The 24,358-nt window shown below is 40.0% G+C and overlaps 1 protein-coding gene across 1 annotated transcript in view; it reads left to right on the top strand.

Moving 5' to 3' along the window:
• The first annotated feature begins 2,279 nt into the window (after positions 1-2,279).
• The window catches only part of tusc3 (tumor suppressor candidate 3), a 69,869-nt gene continuing 47,790 nt past the window's right edge, over positions 2,280-24,358 (top strand). Inside the window, exon 1 of the mRNA XM_041037330.1 lies at positions 2,280-2,393. Within this exon, the coding sequence (XP_040893264.1) occupies positions 2,289-2,393 (105 nt within the window). The 5' untranslated portion in view covers positions 2,280-2,288. The remainder of the gene's footprint in view (positions 2,394-24,358) is intronic.

Below are 24,358 nucleotides of genomic sequence, written 5' to 3'. Positions count from 1 at the left end.
CTATGAAATAAAAATAAACATATTATCATTAGCAATGATTAATATGACTTTTTCTTTCTGAAGAATCGGATCATTCGAGTGGTTGAGATGTCAGTCCATGGTATCAAAGAAAATAAACTGACAATTGTTATGAAATGAAAAAACTTTGGATCATTAACTGCTGCTAATATAATATAAAGTAGTTGATCTAGCTATTCACAATTTCAAATCATTGTGAACATAGGAAGTTCACTCTGACATCTGATTGCCAAAAACAAGATCCACTCGTTAGTCATGTGTCCTTTCATCATATTAAATGTAAACGTGTTTGTAACTTGCTGTTGCAGTACTTTTTGAGGTATACTGTTTCTGAAAAAAATAATCCAATCTTGGGAATCACTTCATCCCAAAATTCCATGTCAGGCTCAATTCTTTCAACAAAAATGTATAGTTCCTCACCACAAACTCACAATACTTAGTAATCACAGTGTGAAGCTGTGCCTGGACTTGGAAGTAGTAATCATGGCTCCTGTCCAGTCTAACATCATCGCCATCATTGATAAGGCAGAATCTCTTGTCTCCAGCACACAGGTGCAGATTAACCTCATCTTTCTTGCAATGTGGGCACTAAAATTCACACTGAAAAGAACATGTAAACAAGAGAGCGGAGAGGTTAATTGTGTCTGGCTTTTAATTTCATTCACTAATTCTTATATAAAGACAGGTGGTTTTTACCTAACATGTTTTGACTGCCAAGCACTGCAGTCTTCATCAGAAGTGTTGCTTAGACTACCTGTCAGCTGCTTTAAGTGGACATGGCCATCCTACCTGTTACCACATAAATCAGCTGAAAGAAAGCTTTAAATGTTGACATTTATCCTAACCCCACCATTGTCCTGCCTTTGCCTCATAAGCTTATACCTGATGTTGACCCCTGTGCTAGTCTTACCCAAAATCTCGCCTCCTGTTTTATGCTAATTCAAACCCTAAAAACCTTACCGTGACTGTGGTGAACTTGTGTGCCTCTGGGTAGCCTTAATAAGGCTCTTGGTGGTGATGGTTGCAGAGGGTTAGTCTTAAGAATTTGTTTAAGCTTAGAGGCAGTTATGCATCCAGCTCTTTGTCAATACCAAATCCTGGCCCTGAGAAGGGGTTAGCTCTTCCAGCTGGAAATCCTGGCACAGCTCTCAAAGCTTATTGGGGGTAGTAGCTGCAGAGCCCCTTTTAATTTATTATTTTTAAAAATACAAAATGGAGAATATAATAAGCTTTTAAAATACAACACCGGCTTAACAAAAAATTAAACTGGCTGTATCTAGCCTTTTTGGCTTCTGACATCTTGCAAAAAGCAGTGTGCAGTAAGTTTCACATTTCAGATGTTTATGAGTGTTACCGAGCAAAACTTATCACACACTTTAATTTCAATAAATGTTCAAATGATCCACTATCTCACCAAAAATAAAAGATTAGAGAAAAGAGCCAAAAACTAAAAACATTTTGTGTATCAAAACTTTGTTTCATCTCATTTTCTCTCCCATTAATCATCTCACAACGGCTCAGATTTATCTGGTGTCCCTGTCCCATAAAATTGTGTATAAAGTAGTTCAAACTAGCTTCACATCCAGCAGCTAAAACAGTTAAATGCTGCTCACACACAGATGCTTCAGTATTACTTTTTCCTTTATTGCTTACACAAAGTATCAAAACCTTAACTTTTGTGACCATGCCTGAATCAAAGGTGGCAAAAGTTTAAAACCATGATGTGATGCCATACTCAAACAAAATACTGACTCGGTTCTGTGTTATGCCCTTTCCATAATCTTAAATGTTGTGTTTTGTGAAATATTTCTGTGATTTGTGAAATGTTGTTGCGCTTTGTGAAATGTTGTTGCGCTTTGTGAAAAGTTGTGATTGCTGAAATGTTGTTGTCTTTTCTGAAAGGTGTCTTGTGAAATCTTGTTGTGCTTTGTGAAATGATGATGTGTTTTTTGTGAAAAGTTGTGTTTTGAGAAATGCTGTATTCTTTGAAATATTGCTGTATTTGTACCCTCAGGCTGAACATAGCATGCAGCATTACCTTTACACATTAGTAAACACCAGACTGTAAGTATTGTGGCGCTAACAGATGCCAACAGTCCCATTCTATCGTGTGTTAGTTTCAAGCACACATTATGGTTAGTATTGCTGCCAGGCTCAAAAACTACAAAACCCACAGGCTTAGGCGCTTCAAACCTCTTTACGGTGATTGGTCGACTCACAGTCCAATCAGCCGGCAGAGACGTGTCTCTCGGTCACAGCATCCTTCCGTCATGGCGTCTGTTCGGGCGAAAACCCTCACCAACCTGATGGTCCCGTCTGTTTTCTTTCTGCTGCTGCTATGTCTGCCGCCCGGGGGAGGACAGAAGAAGAAGGAGGTAATGACTCAACTATCTGAATTATTTTTTCAGCGAAAATTGTTGTGGTGTTTAATGAAATGGATGCACAGTTTGAATCTGCCGGTGTGCGTTAAACCGGTGAGGGTTAGTCAGAATAGACAGGAAACTAGTCTGGGCTGAACTCCCATTATCTAGTCTTTAGGGAATAATTGCTACTCATATGATGTAAATGACAGAGGCAGAATTTACAAGTTGTCTTTTATATATTTTGTGGTGTGTGGCTAAGCTTTGCGAGCTTTCTGTCCGTAACATGCAGACGTACAGGATCAGCCTTAGCAAGCTAACCAGGTAATGTAGCCTAGCTAATGCGCTGGTAGTGTGCACTCTATTGTAAAACGTCTGCTATGTTTTATGGAGCACCACTAACACATTCTGCGTGTTTACAATGACATTCTTACATTGCCTTGAGATTAACTTCACTATTTCATATCATTACTGCATTATTGCCAACAAGGATTTTATTTTGAAAGTCGTGAGTTCAGGAAGTGCTGGGTTTTACTTCTCGGCAGCTTAACGGTGACAATAGACGATGCTTGCGAGAATCGCACTATTGCCACAGGAACACATAGCTTCCTGCTAGCTGCATTTTGTGTTGCTGCAGAGCTCCGGAACTGGCGCATTTGACTACTGTTGGTCTAGTGTAAGAAGCTGTCATGTGGTTATTTTATTCAGGTGATCGTAGGTATGTTTCAGCTGAACGGGAAACGAGGAGGAAGCTGTTGTGGTTTGCCTGCTCGATCTGACATTTGTCACTCGGCTGAAAGGGCTGTTTGATCACATGCTGCTGTGACTATTCACCTGCTTTGTACTGACTCCACTGAAGTGATTTTTTAAAAAAAAATATGCTGTTGGTTATGTTAGTAATAGGCTCCCTTATGATAACACACATGTACTGGTGATAGGTGGTTATTGGTGATAAGTTTGCATTTTGTACTTTTACAGCAACATGAGTGTGTACTGTTTTCTGTGGGAGGCCCAAAAGAGACTTAACTGTGTAACCAAGACTGTGGAAGTGAATGTGTAAGTTGTGATGTCTGATCAGGGGTAATTTTTGTAATCTTTGTTACTCTGACTTATTCATGTGTCCATGCATGCTCTGATCTTTTTAGAATGATTGAAATCAGAGCCACTGTATCTTCCATTCATGTACTACTTTTATGTGAAGACAAGAAACAGCATGTCTATTTTATTTAGGTATGTGCTGGTGATTCCTGCTATTTAATTTTTTTTTACACATTTTAAAACTATGACAAATACTAGACTATACAATTCGTTTATAAGAAAGTCAATAGTTTAGCTTGGGAATAGTAATTTGAAAAAACAGTCTTAAACGTACTTCCACTTATTAGCTATTTCAGGAGCTTTCATCCATTTCATATAATCTGAGATTAGTTTGTAAAACTATATTATTCATGGCCTTTTTCCAATTACACTACAGTCCAGCACAATTACAGAGCAGCTGTTTCACTAACCAATTTAAACATGAAGTCTCATATTTTTACAGCGAGACTGATCTTTTGGTGCCTGTAGTGGCATCTAACATGAGGGTTGTGTGAGATGTAAAAACACAAAGTTCACAAAGTCAAAAGAAATAAAACGTGTAATGGACCAAGGGCTTTGAACTAAGTCAGAGTTCTGCTGGAATGCCTCATCAGCACCTTTCTTCTCAGCCCATTTTGCATATGAATTGAAAATTGATTGAGTGGACAAATTGTGGAATGAATAAATGAAAGGAATGCATTCACAAATACATGACAGGTGAACAAATATTTGAATGAATAAAGAATTTAATATGTCAACAAATGAATGAACAAAGAGCTGAGTGAGTGGAAGAATAAACTGGTAAATAAAAGTGCAGATGGAAGGACTGATGGAAAAGCATTTAAATGAGCGAATGAATGAATAACTGACATTGACATGTCTGACATGTCTTGCCCTGCAGTTCACTGTAAGCACTTTTTTCTACCACAAAGTTTAATGACTTGCGTGGTGTTTATGTAATTTTTGTATCACTTCTTGTAACATCTAGGAGACCATCTCTTATTTAACAGTAACATCTTTAGCCATATTTACTTTCTTACTCCTTAAGTATAGACATTTTCATTTAGAATTATTATGTAAAATCAAAATGCATTTCTTTAATTCTTTTATTTCTGAAAATGTGACATGTATGAACACAGTTATGTCATGCAAAGTAAAACACAAATAGCCAGTGTACTTACATACGTATATTTACATTTTCTTGATGCAAAATCTGTTCCATGACCAGCATCCCACTTAAAGGGTATCTGTTTATCAAACCTTTGTGGGAAAATTTTGTCTGTGGATGACTGAAAGCAAATTATGATGTCCTAACAGTTGCAATGAGAAGTTTAAAACTTCAGTTTTACAGTTATTAATGAATAGTCTATTAAATTCCTATTTTTAACCTTTTTACCCAGGGACAGTCTGCTAGCATTGGTGCTTATTTTCAGCAATGCCTTGCTTCACATTCACAAAGGTACACCAGGGAAATGCCCATTATAGCCACAGTCTGCTGTTAGGCACTGACCGGCTCAAGGACACCTCTACATTATCTAATGAGTGAGAGAAAGAGCGTTTTTCAATCACTTACCCAGCTGAAATTTATCCAGCTATTATTAGTTTGCTTCTCTGACATTGAGGCAAATGTCTTTAAAACCCTTGAGTTAAATATTTTGTTAACTTTGTCCCATCCAGTCTGAAAGGGTTGAGTGTGACTCTGTACAAGTGGCAGACAGGAGCAAACCACACATACCTACACAAGCACACATGGAGACACACACACACACACACACACACACACACACACACACACACACACACACACACACACACAGACAATGAGCCACGGAGATATTGAAGTGTTATAATGTGAGAAATGTACTTCCCAGTTGCCTGCCCGGGGCCATGGCAGAGGAGGTGGAGGAGGCAGAGGAAGATCTTATTTAGCTGAAAATGGACAAAATGGTGAAGCAGCACTTTGTATTCATCTCACCAACTTCGGCTCTTCCCTCACTGTGCCCTTCATCTTGCCCAGGCCACCATATGCTTTAACTCTAAGCTGTAGGACCGGGTAACATGGGCTGAAAGCTATAATAAAAGCTGTCCTTAAACTTCAGTTAAGTCAGTATTCACATCCTAAGTTAGGATTCAAAGCGCAGTATATTTATGTTTGTAGTGTCACATTACCTCTTCCTGGTTCACCAGGTAGTTCAACATTGTAGTGATTAAGTAACTAGTTTAACAACATACTAACTGCATAGTTATTGTAATGCTCTTCATAAGTTAGAAGGACAACTACATGGCAGACTAGATCATGTCTTTATTTCACTGGCTTACTAAATGCACTTGTCCAGTGCTACATCCCCGAATGTCTGTGTGTGAGTGAGTGATGAAGTTATAACATTGGTTGGCAGGCTGAGTTTCCCCATTGGCCTTTGCTTTTTCAAAATGAACTGTTGCGAACAGTTTCTAATATGTCATCAAGGGGATGTTCACAGGCAGCTTTGTGCAGTGTTGTGTTAGTTGTGTTGTATGAATTGCCTCCATAATGTTGATTCACAATTTCTTTGTTATTCACAAAAGTCAAAAGGCACTTAAGTTCTGCTTCCCTGCAGGGAAGTTAATGATATCTGACAAATATATGAATAATAACCTACATATATATATATATATATGAAGTAAGAAGTCACCATTATAAGTCTTCTGCACAAAGTGAATTGAATTTGCATTATCAGTGCAAGGAACAAATGATTTCATTACAGTTCTTGATCATATTCATTGGTGCTTCTATCTGTTAAGAGCAGAGCAAGAAGGAGAGAAACAAAACTCTCTGTAGCTTTTCTATTACCCAGGACATGCAAAGTTGGTCTTTTAAACATCTCCTATTGTGGCCTGCATAAAATCTGCACTGACAGAGTTGACAAAGTTTAGCTGAGGATGGGCAATGTTGTCACACACTGGTTGTGCCAGGGCATGTTTTGGCTTGGTAATCTTACTTTATGAGTTTGCAGTGGAATTTCAGATCAGCACAAAACAGTACAGCACTTTGCAGCAAAAGTGTCCCGTATCATGCTGATGGAAGATGGTTTTACTCTCAGATAATGGTCACTGAAAAAATAATAATAAAAATAATGCTCACTGATAATGGTCACTGTTATTTATGACCTAGAAAGTTTAATGTGTAAGAAAGCAAAGGAAAAATTCTCTTTTCCTTATTTTCCTTTCCTTAAACCTAATCAGGATGGAGGTACAGGTGGGTGGAAGATAAAAAGAAAAATGGAAAGGGGAAGAAGAGAAGTTAAAGAAAAAGTTAAGCATAGCATCAACACAACATCAAATAAGCAAGAAATAAAGAAATTAAAAGTAGTAAAAAAAAAAAAAGAAGTTAGGGCACCAGTGCCGGACCCCTGCCTTTTTAAATCCTGCTATATGCCCCTCAGGGAATGGAAGAAATAGTCATGGAGAGAGAAATAATATTTATATTCCTTCAATACTCCCTCGTTCATCACCCCAGCTCTGCTAGATATTATATCTAGCTTGTGTTGTGTTACTGTCTTAGGGCTGACTACAGCACAAAGAAAGAACAAATGTAAGCACTTCCTATACCTAGGCATATGGAGTCAGGGGAAGTAAAGAGAGAAAAAAGTCCAGGGCAGCGAGTCTGTGGCAAGGAGAATTATATATCCAGAGAGTTATATATCTACTGAGAGATAGAGACTGCAAAGTAGTGGGCTTGCTACCACACCTAGAGACCAGTCTAATAAGTGGATCAGAATAATAAGAGCCTGCTACCTCTGCACACAGAGGTGCAGTAAACTACCGGGTAGGCCCTTCAGGGCAGAACCCAAGCCACTTGCTGAGTTTTGACTGGGGCTTATGACGCTAAACACTATGTAAGCAATATTGACTCTGAGTTTTCTGTCTGACCTGTTCATCCAAAAACTAGAAGTACAGCATGGCGGTGGTATGCCTCTGCGTGGTTGGGTGCTTGTTTGTAGCAGATGTTTGGGAAGGTTAGTGTTGCGTGTTCACAAGCAAAACGTACACAAAATCACAGTGACCCTGACCTTTGACCTCTGACCTCCAATACATATTGACTCCATCTTTGACAAGCACAGATAATATGTGCAAAGCTCTTTAGCAACTTTTTTTTTTTTTTTCAGAAAAAGCACTGGTGTCCGTACGTGGAGTTAGGATGAGCAAAGTTGTTTCCTGCTTGTGCATCTGCATATGTGTATAAGTGTGTTAGTTAAAGTCATCGGTCCAATAACAGACATTATACTGGGTTTGATTTAGGCGTAGAGCTACCAAGTAGCGCTATTTAGGGGTGTCTTTACGTATCTGTCTGTCTGCTGCACATCAGCTGTTTCCACTATCAGTGCTCCCACTGAAATGACAGATTCTCCTTTCATCGCTTCTCTTCCTCTTTTCTTTCCTTTTCCGCCTACTTTATCACAGACTTCTGCATTTCTGCATGTATTTCTGTGTCTTCTCAAATGGATCTTTTCCTTTGGTTTTCGTCTTTTACGCATGCATGCTTATGCTCGGGTTTGGTTGATTCCCTCCATCCCTTTTTTTTCTTATGAAAATAAATGTGAATGTTTCAAGGATTCAAGAGAGAGATGAATATTGTACCCAACCTCCTTTCCCTTGGGTGTTGCCAATATAGCCCAAACGGCAGCTAAAAAGTAGTCATAATGGTGCCATATTTTGCTCAGTGAAATGTTTCAGTGTTCTCCCAGTGAATTCAGGGGTGATTTGTTTGGATCTCGCTCATTAGCCGTAGTCATCTGAATTATTGATGCAGTGGTGTCAGGCCTGCTTTCCCAATGACTGATGGCCTGTGTTCCCAAGTCATTTTCCTCCTCTGTTATACCTCCCTCTCCTCCCCCTTTTTTTCCTCCCCTCTCCAACACTTCTATAACTAATTTTCTGAGTGGCAAAAGGATTTCTATCTCCAGCTCTCAGTCCCCTTATCCACGCCTTTCCATTCCCATATCACCTCCCCTGTATTTTTTTTTCCTTCAGCCACCCTTCTCTGCACACCCCTTTGATATTTCTATAATTATGTAGTGTCATGAAGTGATTTCTCTCCTTTCCTTTCAGCCCGTTCCCTTCTTTTTTCTTCTATTGAGTCCTCCCCTTGTCCTCTTTGCTTTCTTCTTCCCTCCCCTTGCCCCTCCCTCTTAACTCTTTTGCCATTTTCCTGACATATCTGAGGCTGATTTCATAATTTCAGGGCCAGCCTTTATAAATCTGAGAGGAGAGTGCAGGGTGTGTCCTTGTTGTTGTGACCATTAATTTCTCAATGCCATTCATCAGATGTACAATTAGTCATTTACTCACATAACCACCGTTTCCACAGTCATTTACTCAGACTTGAGGCCTACCCCTCAATGTCACATACATTCTGCTTAACTACTATAAGCCAGTAACAAAACTGACCGTTCACTTTTAATTTTTTTTCCCCAGTTGATCACTTTTTAACTTGCTGTAGTTATTCACTCAAGTCATTTTCACAAATGTATTCTTGACCATGGCTGGAGAATCAGGTCTGCACATTGTTCAGAGTTGCTGTTTTGACATGTACAACACACAACCGGAGAACGTCCACGAGAGACGTGTTCACAGCTACTGGAAATAGTCCATCGTGGTTTAGGCAAAGGGTGGCACATGGGTAGAGCGTGCAGGAGAGAGGATAGAAACATCATTAACATGCCCAGTTCTCAGCACAGCTGATTTGGACATTTGCGTTCACACGCACAACTCCTCCGGGTAATGTCTAGAAAAGTTTAGGGTTGCAGAGCGTGTATGAAAGCAGCTTCAGTCAGTCGTTCAAACAGTGACTCACTCACACAGTCATTTGTTGGCTTGTCAGTCAAGTTGTCAGTCAGTCAGTCACTCACTAGGCCATCCCTTTACTTTGTAACCTTTTCAGGGAATCATTCAGCCAGAAAGACATGCTCTTAGTGTCAAATAAATACCTGATCAGCCTGTCCCTCGGTCCTGGGTTTGTAAATAGCATTCACCTCAACATCGAGTTTATATTTTAGACTGCAAGACTTTTTCTGAGATACATCTGACTTGGTGCAAAATAATATGAAAGTACTTAAAAAACAAATGAAAAAAGCAAATAAGAATATCAGACATAAGCCATAACTACATAAGTTAGTTTTTTAGCCTTTCGATTAAAACCACATTTAATAAATGTTAGTATTAGGTTGTGAATGCACAGGGAATGTTGGGAATCTTTACTCTTTCCACCATCCGTCCCATATGAAATGAAGGTAGCATTAGTCTCTCAGTCTGTCACTGACTCGCTGATTGACTTCTGTTTAACTGCTGAACTCAAGCATCCTAAAATCTCAGTGTCGTCCGTCTGTTGTGTCAGGCAAACTAAGGCTGAGTTAGATAATAAGACCTTTTGGTTTCTGAACAGTCACTGTGTAACCGCTAATGGCTAACATACTCCTTCTTTGATCATGCAGATCATTCATCCCTGCCTGTCTTCATCACTCCCTATCTCCAGGGGGAAATGTTGTCATTAAAGTACTCTCCTCTTTGCCCCCCATCTCTCCTTAGCTCTCTCTTCTTTGTTACTTCTCTTCTCATCCCATTCTTCATTTCTTCTTTATTCCTGAACATTCCACCCTCATCCTCCATGCCTATACTCCGTTCCTCCTTTGGTCCCTGCGGCAGCCCCCCACCAAAACATCCCCACAGTGACATTCCTTGCTTTATAGCTGATATGAGGTGGCAAGTTATCCTACTTTTTGTGTCTGTGTGTGTGTGTGTCTGAGAATGTGTGTTTGTGTGTATGTCTGGCTTGTGGCTGATAAGATGTCACACTTTTATCCTCCCAGACAGACCTGTGTCGGCATGACGGTTCACAGGCCACACACACACATACACATGCACATAAATACACACAGCTGCACACAGAAACACATATAAACACACAGAAGTATAGATGTTAACACATATGCACTTGCATACACGCAGAGCTGACTCTGTACAAGGTTGATAGATATAGTGGTACTTTTCCTAATGCTGTGTACGCGCGCGTGTGTGTGTGTGCGTGCGTGTGTGTGTGTGTGTGTGTGTGTGTGTGTGTGTGCGTTTGTGCGTTTGTGTGTGCGTTTGTGTGTGTGTGTGTGTGCGTTTGTGTGTGTGTGTGTGTGTACATGTTTCCTGTCACAGATATCTGATGATTCTCTCTTATTAAACTCTTAGTCTTTCTGCTTCACTGGTAGAAAGCCTGTTAACACTCTACACGGGGCTAAAGACTGTGTGTGTGTGTGTGTGTGTGTGTGTGTGTGTGTGTGTGTGTGTGTGTGTGTATGTGTTTCTTTTGTGTTTCTCTGCATGGTTGAACAGATGTCATGAGACTGCCTCATTGAAAACACTTGTCATGAGAGGGTAAAGTACAGAGAAGAGGGCAGAGTAAGAGAGCCAGATTTTTTTTTCCCAGAGTTAGTTCTGTCTGGTCATGTTGGACCTGAGGACAGCGCTCCTGTGGCCAGATTGAGTCCTTGTTAGGTAGAGCTACACCTTGAAATAATCGAACTGGTTATGAATTATTGAATTATGCTAACATAGCCCTTTGAAAGTATTTATTTGTCCAGGGAATGTCAAGCAATCACCGTGGTGTTTCTAGCTCTTCTCCTGCTTCTCATTCGCTCAGTCAAACACAGTCACACTGGGGAGATTTTGGAGCAGTGTTATAGATGCAGCCGGAGGAAGGTGTGGTGAGATGGTGCTGGTGGTGGTGATAGGAAGGGGGGTGGGGGGCTGGGCATCTCTAACCTCTAGGCTTTGTTGGTTATTAAGGTGGAAACATTCATCTGAAAGTGAAAGTCCTGAGAGAAAAAGTTAGAAAAGTGCTCTCCTGCCTCCGCCCGGTTGCATTGAGATTTATTAGGAATTACAATTCTGTCTAAGCTTGCCTGTCGAACTGACAGGTTATTTATGACCCCAAAATAAGTTATTAAACACACGCTACACACACATACACACACACACACACACACACACACACACACACTGAGAAATACGGTAATATAACGTGATGAACTGAAGCAGTTTAGCATAAAGCTGTAGTCAGGATAAATGCTAAATGCCATTTAGTGTCAGACCTGGTCTCTTTCTCTCTCCTTCTCAATTTCTCCAGTTCACTCCTACTCTTTTTGTCAACTTCTCTTTTTTGTCTTTACTGGTTTAACTCTTTTAGAAAGTCATGTCATTGGAGGGATTGTAAACATGAAGGACAGGACAATATTGGGATTGTTAAAAAAATATTTAAGATTTAACGAACAACAACCTTCCTTTTTCATGAGGAAAAACATGGAAAAAAAACATGGGCGAAGGTGTTGCATCTTTACATGTGGTGCCCTGTTGTCGCTCATGCCATCACTTTCCAAGTCTTCAGGATCATCAACAGATAAACACAGATACACACTCACATCATCAAATTAGGAGGCAAAGTTGTTTTTCAGCACCTCCAACAAACCCATCATCACTTCACTTATCACTGCAGCGGAGGAGAGAAGGACAGTTAGCAATGGAGGGAGGGAAGCATTTTGTGTTAATATAGAGTAAATCAAACAAATGTGGGAAAAGTGCAGAATACAATTAATTTCAATGTTTGGGCTCAGATCAAACAAGTGAAATCCAAGTGAAGTAAAAACCCATTATTTAAGTCACAGTCAGCTTTCACAGCTGTTTGGAATACATCGAATTGAGTCACCAGAGGTGAGTCCATATCTACCATGTAGGTGAACATTTTTTAAACTCATTCACTCTTTGAGTGACTATGTCCATTAATTTTTTATTAATGGAGGAAGATTCTCGGCTGACTTTGACCTGATTTATTGTAGAACATGGTCAACAACAGTGTCTTCTTGCTGCAAGAAGCAACGCAACTTTTAAATGCATGGCACATAATATCTGTGCAAAAACAGTTCATCACAGAGTTGACAAACGCCCAGCTGGAATGCAGTAAAAGCTTATCTTGTCTTCACTGAAATAAACGAAAGTAAGGGAAGGCTCTTTGAACTATGGCTGACAGATCATGTCTTTAATGAGGAGCTTGATTTGTGATGATTGTTGCACCCTTTGTTTCATCTGAGCAACTGGTGGTCACTCCCCTTCCCAGCTGTTCAGATTATTGACCAGCCAATTAGTCTCACCAGCCGAGCTCAGAGCACGATATGATTAGTGCAGCTAGCTCACCATCTCCCTTGTGAGACTGACACCACTTTGCAGTTGGCGGTTAGACAGCTGTAGCTTGAGCTAGAAGAAGTTACATTACTGTTATCACAGCCTGTAAGGCTGCATTCAGCGTACTGGGACAGGGGGTAAAGCTTTAATGCATGCATTTTTTTCCAGGCAATAAAGCAAGAAAGGTTCTAGACAGCAGCTTTTCTCCAGTGGTTTTATTGCTCGCTCATTCTGCAATGAGCTCTTTAGTCAGTGCGCCAGCCCATTCAGGTCTAACTGCTTCATCAAACCAAGGTTGAGATAAAATGTCAGTGCAAGTGTCTACTGGTCATTATGTAAGATGTTCACAGAATGTCATATTGTATAAAGTCTTCTTTCACTTCTCACTTTTTACAGTATGTACGAACAAAAAAGTGTAAGAAAAAAGAGCTAATGCTCATTCCATACAAGCAGGCTTCATATAGCAGCAGTCTACATTTTATCATCCTTTATGTTCAATTTTGCAATTTATTAGCAAACGAGCTGTAAACGAGAACAGCTGATGAAGTTAAAAAAAAAAGTTAATAAAAAAAAAAATCTGAGGCCAAAAAAACATTTCCAAACACAGAATAGACACACTGACCACTGGTGGGGGAAAGGCTTGCCCAGTTGGACCAGTGCATCAGGGCCATTATTGGAAAGACAGGAAGTGCCATTACTGAGCATTTGGACTCTGGACACTGCGTTCCCTCTTCAGGGTACATCCTGCAACATTTTGACACAGCAGTAAATGTGCCATTGTGCGAGCAGGCCTAAGGTGCAGAAATAGGCCTACTTTTGGCCTATAGACAGCATGTTCAGTCTCTGATCATTGGAGGGCGTGGTTCCCAATTAGCAAAACTGGTGTGAAGTGTTAGTGGAACGTCTATTTGTTTTAAAAGACCACAATTCTGTATATAATAATGAAAATAATTAATAAGAAATATTATAAATAATTAAAAAAATATATTATTGTAATTTAAATTCTGTGACATTATAGAGGGGGTTGTGGCTGAGGTGGCAGAGCAGGATGGTCACTGTTCCCTGGGTTGGTGGTTTGATCCCCAGCTCCCCTGAACCCAGGTTGTATGAGGAAGGGCATCCTGCATTAAGACCTGTGCCAAATCAACCATGTGGATGGTGATCTGCGGTGGCGACCTCTAATGGGAGGAGCTGAAATACCAACAGTAACAAATCCAATGATATCATACAACTGTAGAATTGAAGTGTCCTCTTGAGTGTGGGTAGATTTTTACCGTAGATTTTTACCTTAGAATAAATCAGTAATGGGACTTGCTTCATTTTTAGATACTTTCTTAAAGTTTGCACCACTGTAAATAATTTTTTGTGACATAGCAGCTGCCCTCATGCCATCCCTTTATAACCAATGTTGACTTACTGTTTGTAGGAAATAATAATCTTACAAACTGCACTCTGCTCACAGTTGTTGGCAGCACATTTACCTGAGGTGGGTTTCTATTTTAAGGTAAGATAGTTGTGTTTCCTTTGCACAATAAAGTCAAGTATACTTGTGATATTTTTGGAGGTTCCTCTCTGAATTGCACTCAAAAGCTGCTTTTTTTCCATGTGTAATAGGCCTAGTGAGACTGAATGCTCACCTAAGCAGAAGCAAAAAACAAATGTGAATGGCTTATAAGGCTAATTAGGAGCACATTAAGCTCACAGTTATTAGGCACTAATACTAGTGTTAGCTTCCAAAGGCTAATGAGGTACCATACTAGGCCAATTACACTTGTATTTGTAATATGCTTATATGTGCAATGTGTTCTTGGCCGTGACATTGACCATTAAAAGTGATCACTGCAGGCAGGTTGGCACAGTCTGCATGCCGGACAGGTGCATAAAGTTAAAAGACACAGAGAGAGAGAGAGAGAGGAGTAAATGGAGGGTTTAGAGCTAAAGGTCACACAGTAGTGAGACGCAGTACGACTGGGGAGCAGAAAAGACGAGGGCAACTGACCTGGTAGTCAGACAGGTTTTCAACTTCATGACCTTTAGTAAGTCTAAACCCCTCACTTCCACACTTCCACCTTTGCTCTGTCTTATGCTTTTCACATAAGCCAGCAGTTGCCACCTTTTGTGTCTCTCTGTCATCTTGGACTTCCTTCTGTAAGACCAATTATTGCTGGTACAGCACTGCAGGTGAATTCAGGTCAATCCGTCCCGCTGTACCTGGAAACAAGATTGTGACGAGTGCGTTTGATTTTTGTGTTTGATTGGTCAGATCTGCCCAGTGGTTAGGCGAGGATGAAAAATGAAGCTGAGATGTTTGTTCATGTATCTGTGAAATAGCCTAACATAAGCAACTGTGATCAGAGTCTGTGATCAGAGTTAGATGTTGTAAACAATGTTGCTATTCTGCTGTACGTGTTGAAGGTCTGACGTTTACCCTAACATTTCTCATGTCCCCTTTATCATCTGACAGCTCACTGTAGCTGCGGTTTTTGTTTTGTTTTCTGTCTTTCCTCTCTGGAATATTTTAAAAATATCTGCTGTCAAAAAAAAAAGCACAAAAAAGGTCCATATTTTAGGGCTTGCTTTCACACACTTAGGCATTGTCTGCCAAGGCTACAGGAAGCTGTAGTCCCTTCCCAAAAATATCCTTAAAATGAACTGGCTGATGCAAAACTTTAATTGTGAAGCATTGACAGAAATGAGAATATTTATATGAACAAAGGCTAACTTTAGCTCAGAGCAAAAACCTTACTTTTCTACCTGATTGTTGAGATTAGTAGCTGCTTCGTCATAATTAAAGGGGGAAAAAAAAAAGATGAGCACTGTAATAAGCTCAACTCCTTAGTCAAATTTTCGCAGAGCTGAGGTAATGCTCACTCCTGAAAACTCATATTACATTATGGGTTACAGCACTTGAGAAAATAATTTTCTTTTTCTCTTTCAAGTCTCAAGTTTCCACTCTCAAGTCTCTTTGTTGAGTTGTATCCAATTACTAAATGGAAGTGGACAGTACAGAATATTGGCTTGAAAATTACTGCAGGTTCTGTTGTTATATGCAGGAGAGACTATATTTTATAACATATTGGATTTATAAAGACAATGAAGAGCAACTTAAAAGGGGGAAAATGACTGCTTTCCCCTCTTTTCCTTTTTTTCTGGTTCCAACCTTCCATTCCATTTTTTATCCCATGGTGTTGAACTGGGCTCAGTATGAACTTTCAATCTGTCTGTGCGACTATAACTTTCTTCCTCATCTCCTCCCTCAAAATTTACTCATACTCTCTGACATCCTTTGATTGAAATCCTTCCATATCTTTTTTTTCCTTCTAGTTGGATGAAGGAGGATACTTCTGTACATCAAGACTTTCCTCATTTTCTGTTTTCTCTTCAGTGCTTAATTAAACCTTAAGACCACCCACAGCTGACCCGTCCAACTAATGTTACTAAGTGAGCGGAATGCCAAATGCGTACTCTTTCTGCCTGAATCATTTGATCACACACACACACACACACACACACACACACACACGCACACGCACACGCACACGCATGAATGTTTGAAGTCAAGCACTTAATGCAAGCAGATGAACACTTTGCACACACACACAGCCACAGTGAGAGTTCGACCCAAAACACGCAGAGTCTGGAATTTGTGTGATGATTACTCAAACACTCTGTCCGGAGCTATAAGTTGATGAAAGATTTTTTTTTTCCTTTTTTTTTTTTTCTTTTTAGACCACTTCAGAGTAAGAGGGAGAGTGAGTTGAAGTAAAGATAATAAGGCGTGGAAAGACTTGATGGTAACATGTCCCCTACATCGTGATGAATTAGCCATGTGTCAAGGAGATGAAGGAGCCCTCATACTCGCTTTGTGTTCCTTTCAAATTCAAGAGAATGGCTCTTTGCTGCAACTGACACATCTCTAGGGCTCCATTTATGTCTTTTTTTTTTTTAAAGATCCTCAGTAGTTTTCAAACTAGTTCCAAATACATTTTTCTTTATTTCTGTTTTTGCCCTGCAGTTGATTTTGATTGTTTTGTTCCTTCGTTTTACTAAGGGCTGAAAAGTATAATACTGGCTGTGCATTAAAGGTGCTGTCTAAACTGTTTGTTTTGACCTGAATTAGACTTAGAGATACTCTTACCTGTCGTCAAATAGTTAACTACCGAAAGGAACATTTTGTAAAGTATCCTTTCCTGGTTTTTAAGTCAGTTAATCTCATAAATGTGTATCCATTGCACCAACCTTGTGGAGAAGTTGCATAGCTTGCCTACTTTCTTACCTTTGCTTCCCTGTTGCCTGGCTCAAGGATATCACAGATGTTGCTATACAAAGTCTTTGCATAGACTTTCCTGCCTAGCCTCTTAAGAAGTTGGAACGCCTCGTCGAGTCCTGTGATGCCCTTCTTTTTGTATTAGATTTTCACCTGATGATGCCTGCTGTAAGCTTACATAAAAATCCCCCCAACAAATGTAAATCCTTGAGGAAACTAATTTACACACAGATTTGTTTTGCATTTGCTTTTTGCCAGATAACCGTGCGCTTCCTTTACAACATGCTTTTGGCTACTAAAAAGAATAAGTAAAGCAGTGTTGTTTGTTTGTTTGTTTGTTTTTGGAATTGGATTACAGAAATATAATAGAGATGCTGGTGTAGTTCTTGGTGCCAAGGCAAACATTGGGTATGTGACTGTATTTAGGCTTTAGACACTTTTCAGACCATGTATAACAGGCGTAAGACTTCTCCACATCTATTCATAAAAAAACATTTGGAATATCTGTATGGGAGGGACTGACATGGAGCTCGAAGGGTATTCAAGAAATGAAAATAAAACTAAACTGTGGCACAATAATACCGTCTTTGCCCAGTAGCTGCTAGCAAAATCTAGCAAATCTTAAATCTCTTTTGACATGGACCATTGTACCAGTTCGCAGGTGCAATCATGTTTGGTCGTGTTCGGTATTACCAGCATAAAATATTGTTACGTAAATTTAAAACCTCCAACCTGAAACATTAACATTAGCTGCATGTCAGCTCTGCATCACCATATTTTTCTATTTTAATTTCTGTCTCACTCTATGACTGAACTACTTTGCCTTTATTTATTTAGGTTTAGATTATAACAACTGTTTTTTTCTTTTTGTTTGTTTCTTTATTGCTTTCTGTTTCTCTCTCTTGCTTACTTTTAACTTGTCCAGGTGATTTTCCTCGTTTCTTCTTCCTTCCTCTTCTCCAGTTTTCCTCCCATTTATTTCATTGACTTTCCTCTCCCCCTTCTTGGCTTTATTACGGGGAACAGCATAGTGACCATATGCTCCCTGAGTGCTTGCTCTGACTCCCTATTGTTTTTACAGTAGGACTGGCCCCTTGCCCTGTGTGTCCATTCCCAGTTTTTATTGGGATGCCTTTGTAACAAAATCAAACTGCACTGATACCCCATAAACCCAATTGCAGCTTTGTGCTTTCCCTGGAGAAATGATATCTGCAAACACAGGGAAAAACAATAATAAAGGAGGGAGGAGGGGTGAGTAGAGGTCAAGCACAGTGACCAAACAATTAGCCTTAGCATTCTGCTCCTGTTTTGTAACAGATAAAATGTAACTAGAATAAATTACACTCACTGGTTTGTCAGTGGTTTAAATGCCCGGGCCAGCTGGTGTGTGCATTGTGTGGTTTGGCCACATGGTGCAATGTGTTGTTAAAATAGTCTTCTATATGTTTGAACAGACTGTGGCTGGGGAGGTACATGAACAATGCTCCTTCCTTGTTCTTTCCTTCAACAACAAATATTTTGCTCAAGCTCTACAGATAGAAAAAATCAATAAAAGCTAAAGTGGGAATTTCAGATTTCAAGAAAACCGGGAACAATCCCAAAAGTTATGTGAAAACATGTTGTCTTAACTCTTAATTTAAATGGTCTTTAGTTCAGATGTGGAGCTCTTCTTGTGAGGATTCAACCCAGCCACCCTCAACCCCAAAGCATAATGCTTTTTATCATATACAAATTTTATTTCAGCTTTGAAATTAAGCGTATTTGTCCTCTTAAGTGGCATTTAAACCGTCTGAAAAAGTTTTAAGTTGATGAAACTTGCAGACACCCTAAACTAACAAACACAAAAGACTTAGACAGGGACCCGAGGGAAAGGAAATGACAGAAGACTTAAAATGTCACACCATGTGCCTGGGAGGGTTAGAGAGAAGCTGTAATCTGTAAGCAAAAAAACAAATCCGAAAAATGTTTAGATATTCTATAAGCATCATGGAGAGAGTGGCACAACGGCTGGCACTAATGGGGGAAGATACATAAAATAAAATCAGTGGAGGGTGACCGACAGGAAGACGCGTGGACAAAGGCAGGGAAAAATGCATTTATTTCAAATAATTGTTATTAGGCAGATAAGCTGACAAATCCCTCCCCCCCCCCTCCACTGACAAGTCATGGTATTTCTGAGAATCGCAGATTATGGGCTGACAAATGCGGAGCTGGCAATGTGAAAGCAAGTTGGTTTGATTCAATAGAGGTGAGAGAAGGAAACAATACAACTGACAGACAAACTGACTCACACAGACACACTATCAAAATGTGTGATGGTATATGTTTTAAATCTCACCGTATTAACTGTTCTCTCTCTCCCTTTACTCACAGGATGTCACTTACTGCCTCCAATGTTGAGTGTGCATGTGTTTTTTGTTTTTTTTTTACTTTTTATACTTGCACCTCTATCTTTGTGAGGAGCAGTTTGAGTTACAGACCTAATGGAGGGAGGACATTTTGAGAAAGTGAGGAAGGACATTTTAGCTGGTCTTCACTTTCTGACTCACTTTCAAAGGAATGTTTCATTACTTGGTTTTAGGGTTCAGGTTAGAATGAAGTTTATGTTTGGGTAAGAGTAAGGCATTTATTTGTGATTGTTTAGGTTGTGCTAAGGTAGGAATGCATTATGTCAAAGAATGTCCTCACAACCATAGGAATACCAACGTGTGTGTGTGTGTATGTGTATGTGTGTGTCTGTGAGTGTGCGGTCTGCTACTAAGCAGGCAAGCTGCGGCAAAAAGCATGTTTGAACTACTCAAGAATTGCCCAGTGTTCCTCTGCTCACTTGTCCATCCTCATCACTGCCCTCTGTCATCTTCACATCTTTTCCTTCTCTCGTCTCTTTTGTTTTTCCATACATTTCCTCTCTTCTCCAGTATTTGCTTTTGCCCTCAATCAAATCCCCAGGTCCTTCTCAAACCTCTTGGTCACCTTTTTCCCCTATTTCTCATTTAATTCTTCCCTTCTGTTCCTTCTAAAAAAATCACAGGAATTAAATATAAAACATAGAATTTCTGAGTAATATTGCTTTTTTCTTCTCTCCTCATTTGTTCTGCCCTTCTGAGCTTCCTTTGTGTGCATGTGTGTGTGTGTGTGTTTTAAGTATTTTTGGTTTAGCTCCACACAGAAAGTCCCAGAGTCACCATAAGGACACCATGATTACCAGAAATAAGTTTTTGCTGGTTTTAACAAACTCTCTCTCTCTCTCTCTCTCTCTCTCTCTCTCTCTCTCTCTCTCTCTCTCTCTCTCTCTCTCTCTCTCTCTCACTCCCACTCTCTGACACACAGTGGGAGTGAGAGAGTCTTTGTTCCTTGTTACGAAGCCAATTTCCAGTAATCCCCCCTTTCAATGGGAGAATTGGAGGAAGCTGCATAGGAGCATGATGGCCAAAGCCGAGACCCATTCACTTACAATAGACCACTGTTTACGCCGCTCAGAGCAAGGGATTGTGGACTGAACAAATACTTTTAGCTTTTCATGAGGAGGGTTCGCAGATCAAACCCCTGGCTGTCAGGGGAAATCTACACTGTTCCCAGTTCCTAGAAGTCACCTCAACTGACTCGTTATTTGATTAAACGACTCAGCTGATTGACAGACATCCTAGCTAACCTATCGGCTGCCTGCTTAATTCACTAACCGAATCCTTGAGTGACTGACGTCAACTTGTCAATTTACTATTCAGCTGAATAGCTAAATAAATAAATAATTAACTGGCTGACCGGTTACCCAACTGGCTGAGTGACTGAGCATTTGTCTGACAGCTTTGGGGCTGGCTGTCCTGCCGGCGGAGTGACTCTGTGCTTGAATAACTGTTTGGCTGATAAACCTACCGTCTTCTCTGATGCCCCCCTTCCATAACCTCTTTCTGTGTGGTCATCAGTGCATGAGTCAGTCTTGCCATACACTCCATGTGTCATCCTCTTCCTGTCTCATATTTTCTGTCCCTTCATCATTTCCTTTCCCCGCTCTGCTTCTTTCTCAACTCCCTATCAGTTTCTATTTATTCTTTTCCTCCCCTTGGAGTTATTTTTCTCTTCTCTTCTGTTAGAGCTCTTCATATCTGATTCCTTTGGGGTTTGGAGGCTCTGCTATTGAGAAAGTTTTTCTTTTAAAGTAAATTTTATTGTATTTGTTTAACCTTTTATTCTTTATTTAGCCACAACATCCGGTTCTCAGTTCACTGCAGTGACTTTGTATTGCAAGAAACGTGGAAGCTACTGGGAGATGCTGAAAAGAAGATAATCGGAAAAGAAAAGTAGGAAAAAAGACAATTGGAAATTAAGAGGAAAAATGGGCATAATGAGAAAAGATAAAAGAGGAAAAGACTAAATGGGGAACTAGAGAGTGATTTAGACCACAGTTCAGTGTTACTAATACAGTCTGCTGCCTACCCTGTGACCTGTAATGTGTGTGTGTGTGTGTGTGTGTGAGAGAGAGAGAGGTCATGACATTCATAGAGTGAGTAACAGAAAATCAGATGGATAAAGCTGGATATCTGCAGACAATTTGTGCATCTTACTCACTCACTCACTCACTCACGCACACACACACACACACACTCGCACACACACACACACACACGCACATTTACACACCGTAGATGTGATTCATTTTAATGCTCTCTGTGCTCAGTGGGGTGGAAAATAAATGTTTTTAATGGTCCTAGGCTGTTTGGAGTGCTTATGTATTGTACGTGTTTGCGTATGTGGATTAGGTAAAGGAGGGAGTCATAACACTGATGTGTGGGAGTCACTTGAAAGTCTAACATAAGATATTTAAATAGCTCTGTGTGAGAACTGTGCCTCAGAAGTGTTTTTAACTACTTTGTAGTTTACAGGCATCATTTTAATACAGGCTATAGATATTACTGTGAGCCCTCGGATAGTGGACAAATTTAGCTCAGCTGAAGAGTGAGCCGGGCCTTTTATTTGGGTTTATTATTGTTAGTGGCAGATATTTTATTTCTGTTTTTATAAGGTCAGTTTTTCGCAAGACATTTCCTTGTTTTCCTGTCTGCTTCTGTTTGCTGTGTTAATTTGCTGCTGTTGCGGTTTGCAGGTAATGCAAACCAGACACTTCTTTCATGTTTACCTGTTGTAATGGTAAACTCAGCATATGATATAAATACACATAGCATCCACAGCGTCATTACAACAATATACTCATGCCAGACTACGACTCACTGCTCAGGTTTCTCAAGGCTTCTCCTTTTAACAAAAATGCTATTCACACTCAGCAGTCAGACCCATTGGGTCCTCCATTGCCGTTCTTCTTCTCAGTATGAAGCTGGTATTGATTAAACTCATCACTTCCTCATCTTGTTTCACATTACAAACCTGCCAGTGGTTGAGAGAGGCTTTTAATGTGAAATACAGGCAAAAGAAAGATGAAAAACAGAGATAATGCAATACCAAGCACCGTAGCGCCATGAGTTCTATCCTTTGACTACACAAGTGGATTCATGTTAATTGGGACACAAGGCGAGTTTGAGATATAATAGCCAATATTCTTTCTTGCCAGCTGCCCTGCTCTGCATTGTGCTTCAGCACCTTTATCATCGGTTACACTTCCCTCACAAGTAGTACTTCAGTATATTTTCAGCACTGTTGATTGTGTGTGTGTGTGTGTGTGTGTGTGTGTGTGTGTGTGTGTGTGTGTGTGTGTGTGTGTGTGTGTGTGTGTGTGTGTGTGTGTGTGTGTGTGTGTGTGTCTGCAGAACATGAGTAAGGTAGTGCATCATTACTGCCAGTATGATTGGCATCCAAGACTGACAGCTCTCCTTTTGGGGCTGAATGCACACGGGCAAAAACTTGGTAGATAAATTCAAGACAAAAAAAAAAAAAAGCATAGGTGCACAGAAAGCACTTTGTACCTCCTCTGGATGTGCACTCCCATTTGTGTGTGTGTGTGTGTGTGTAGTGGTGGTGTGCTGTACTCGTTTCTGCAGTGTTTCTTTGCGAATCTCTCTCATTAAACGTGGCCCAGTGGCGTGGGAGTGTATGTGTTGTCTGAAGTGAACAAGCAATACAGCATAAACTCATGTTGTACTACTGTCTTTCCCTCTCTATTTCACTCTCTTTTTCATCCTCTTCCACTTTTTCTTTTTTGTTTGTCTTCGTCGATCTTGTCTCCAGGCAGTTTACTGGAGAGATTTAGTCTACAGCTCTTCTTCGTATCTGCAGTCAAGCCTATGAACTGGGGTGTGTGTGAGAGATTTTGTGCTCGATTAGCAGTAGGAGTGAGGTGCAGTGCTAAATTATTTAGCTACTGTCTACTTGATCCAATACCAGTGAACTACGAACCACTGAGTAGAAAGAGGGATGCTGATGAGGGATGAAGAGGGAGAGATGGAAAGTCACTGTGCATAGAGTAGCAAGGAATGAAATGCTCATACTGTCTTGTGTTACCCCTCAAAACTGGTGCAAATTGATTGCAGATTGGAAAGAAAATTTTGAGTATTTGAGTGCAGCCACAAAAAGCCCACCACTCCTGCCTGCTACCCTCCAGCTGTGCATCAAATGCCCTTCTTCACAAGTGAGGCTTGCATGCATACGCTGGGTGGCAGCTGAGAGCGAGAAGCATGAAGAATGTTACACCTATTTATCAGCACACTCAGCTGGCTCAGTGAGCAAGACATTTTGATAATAGATTTAGAAATGAACAATAAAATAGGCACAGATGTGTTATTTTTTTTTTAAATTATAACCTAGCATTATTTCATTCAAAAGAAAATGCTTTGACATTTAAATTGATTCAAAAACTATTAGTTAATGTCATCGCTGTTGTAGACATTTTCTAATCTAACGTGTTGTTATGTACACTGAGCACCAGTGTACCACAGCAGCCTACTTGGTTCATTCTGTTTCAGCTGAGATGTTCTCCTCTTTGCCCTGTCCAACATGAATTAGAACAGAGCCATTACACTAGGGTCAATTGTATTAGCACTAGTAGTTAACTATGAGTAGAATGATTTAATCAGTCCAAAGCATGAAATGAATATCAAACAAAAACACCCTTTGGGTCTCTGAATTACCCATTCCCATTTAGAGTACAGTAGTTGTTTTAAAGAAATTGGTTAAGAAAGGAGAAGAAAAAAAAATCTATCGGTGTTTCTGTATGTACTGAAGATGCAGAGATGGTGGACAAAAGTCTTTAATGAAAAATGCATGACAAACCCTCAGCACAGATTTAGCATAGTCTGGATCACGGAAGGAAGGGAAAAAAAAAAAGTTCTATGCTGTAAATTGAAATATGCTTCTCGGACAGATTATTTTTTGCTGTGTAGTTTGATCAGCAGAGGTTTGGAAACAAGTGTTTCATCAGCAGTCTCAGTATTTCATCAGCCATCAGTTCAGATCTCAAGTTTGGCAAAGATGATGCTGGTAGGAACTA

Source organism: Toxotes jaculatrix, chromosome 4 (genome assembly GCF_017976425.1).
Source record: "Toxotes jaculatrix isolate fToxJac2 chromosome 4, fToxJac2.pri, whole genome shotgun sequence".
Lineage (NCBI taxonomy): Eukaryota > Metazoa > Chordata > Actinopteri > Toxotidae > Toxotes > Toxotes jaculatrix.
This window is presented reverse-complemented; position numbering and strand designations above follow the sequence as displayed.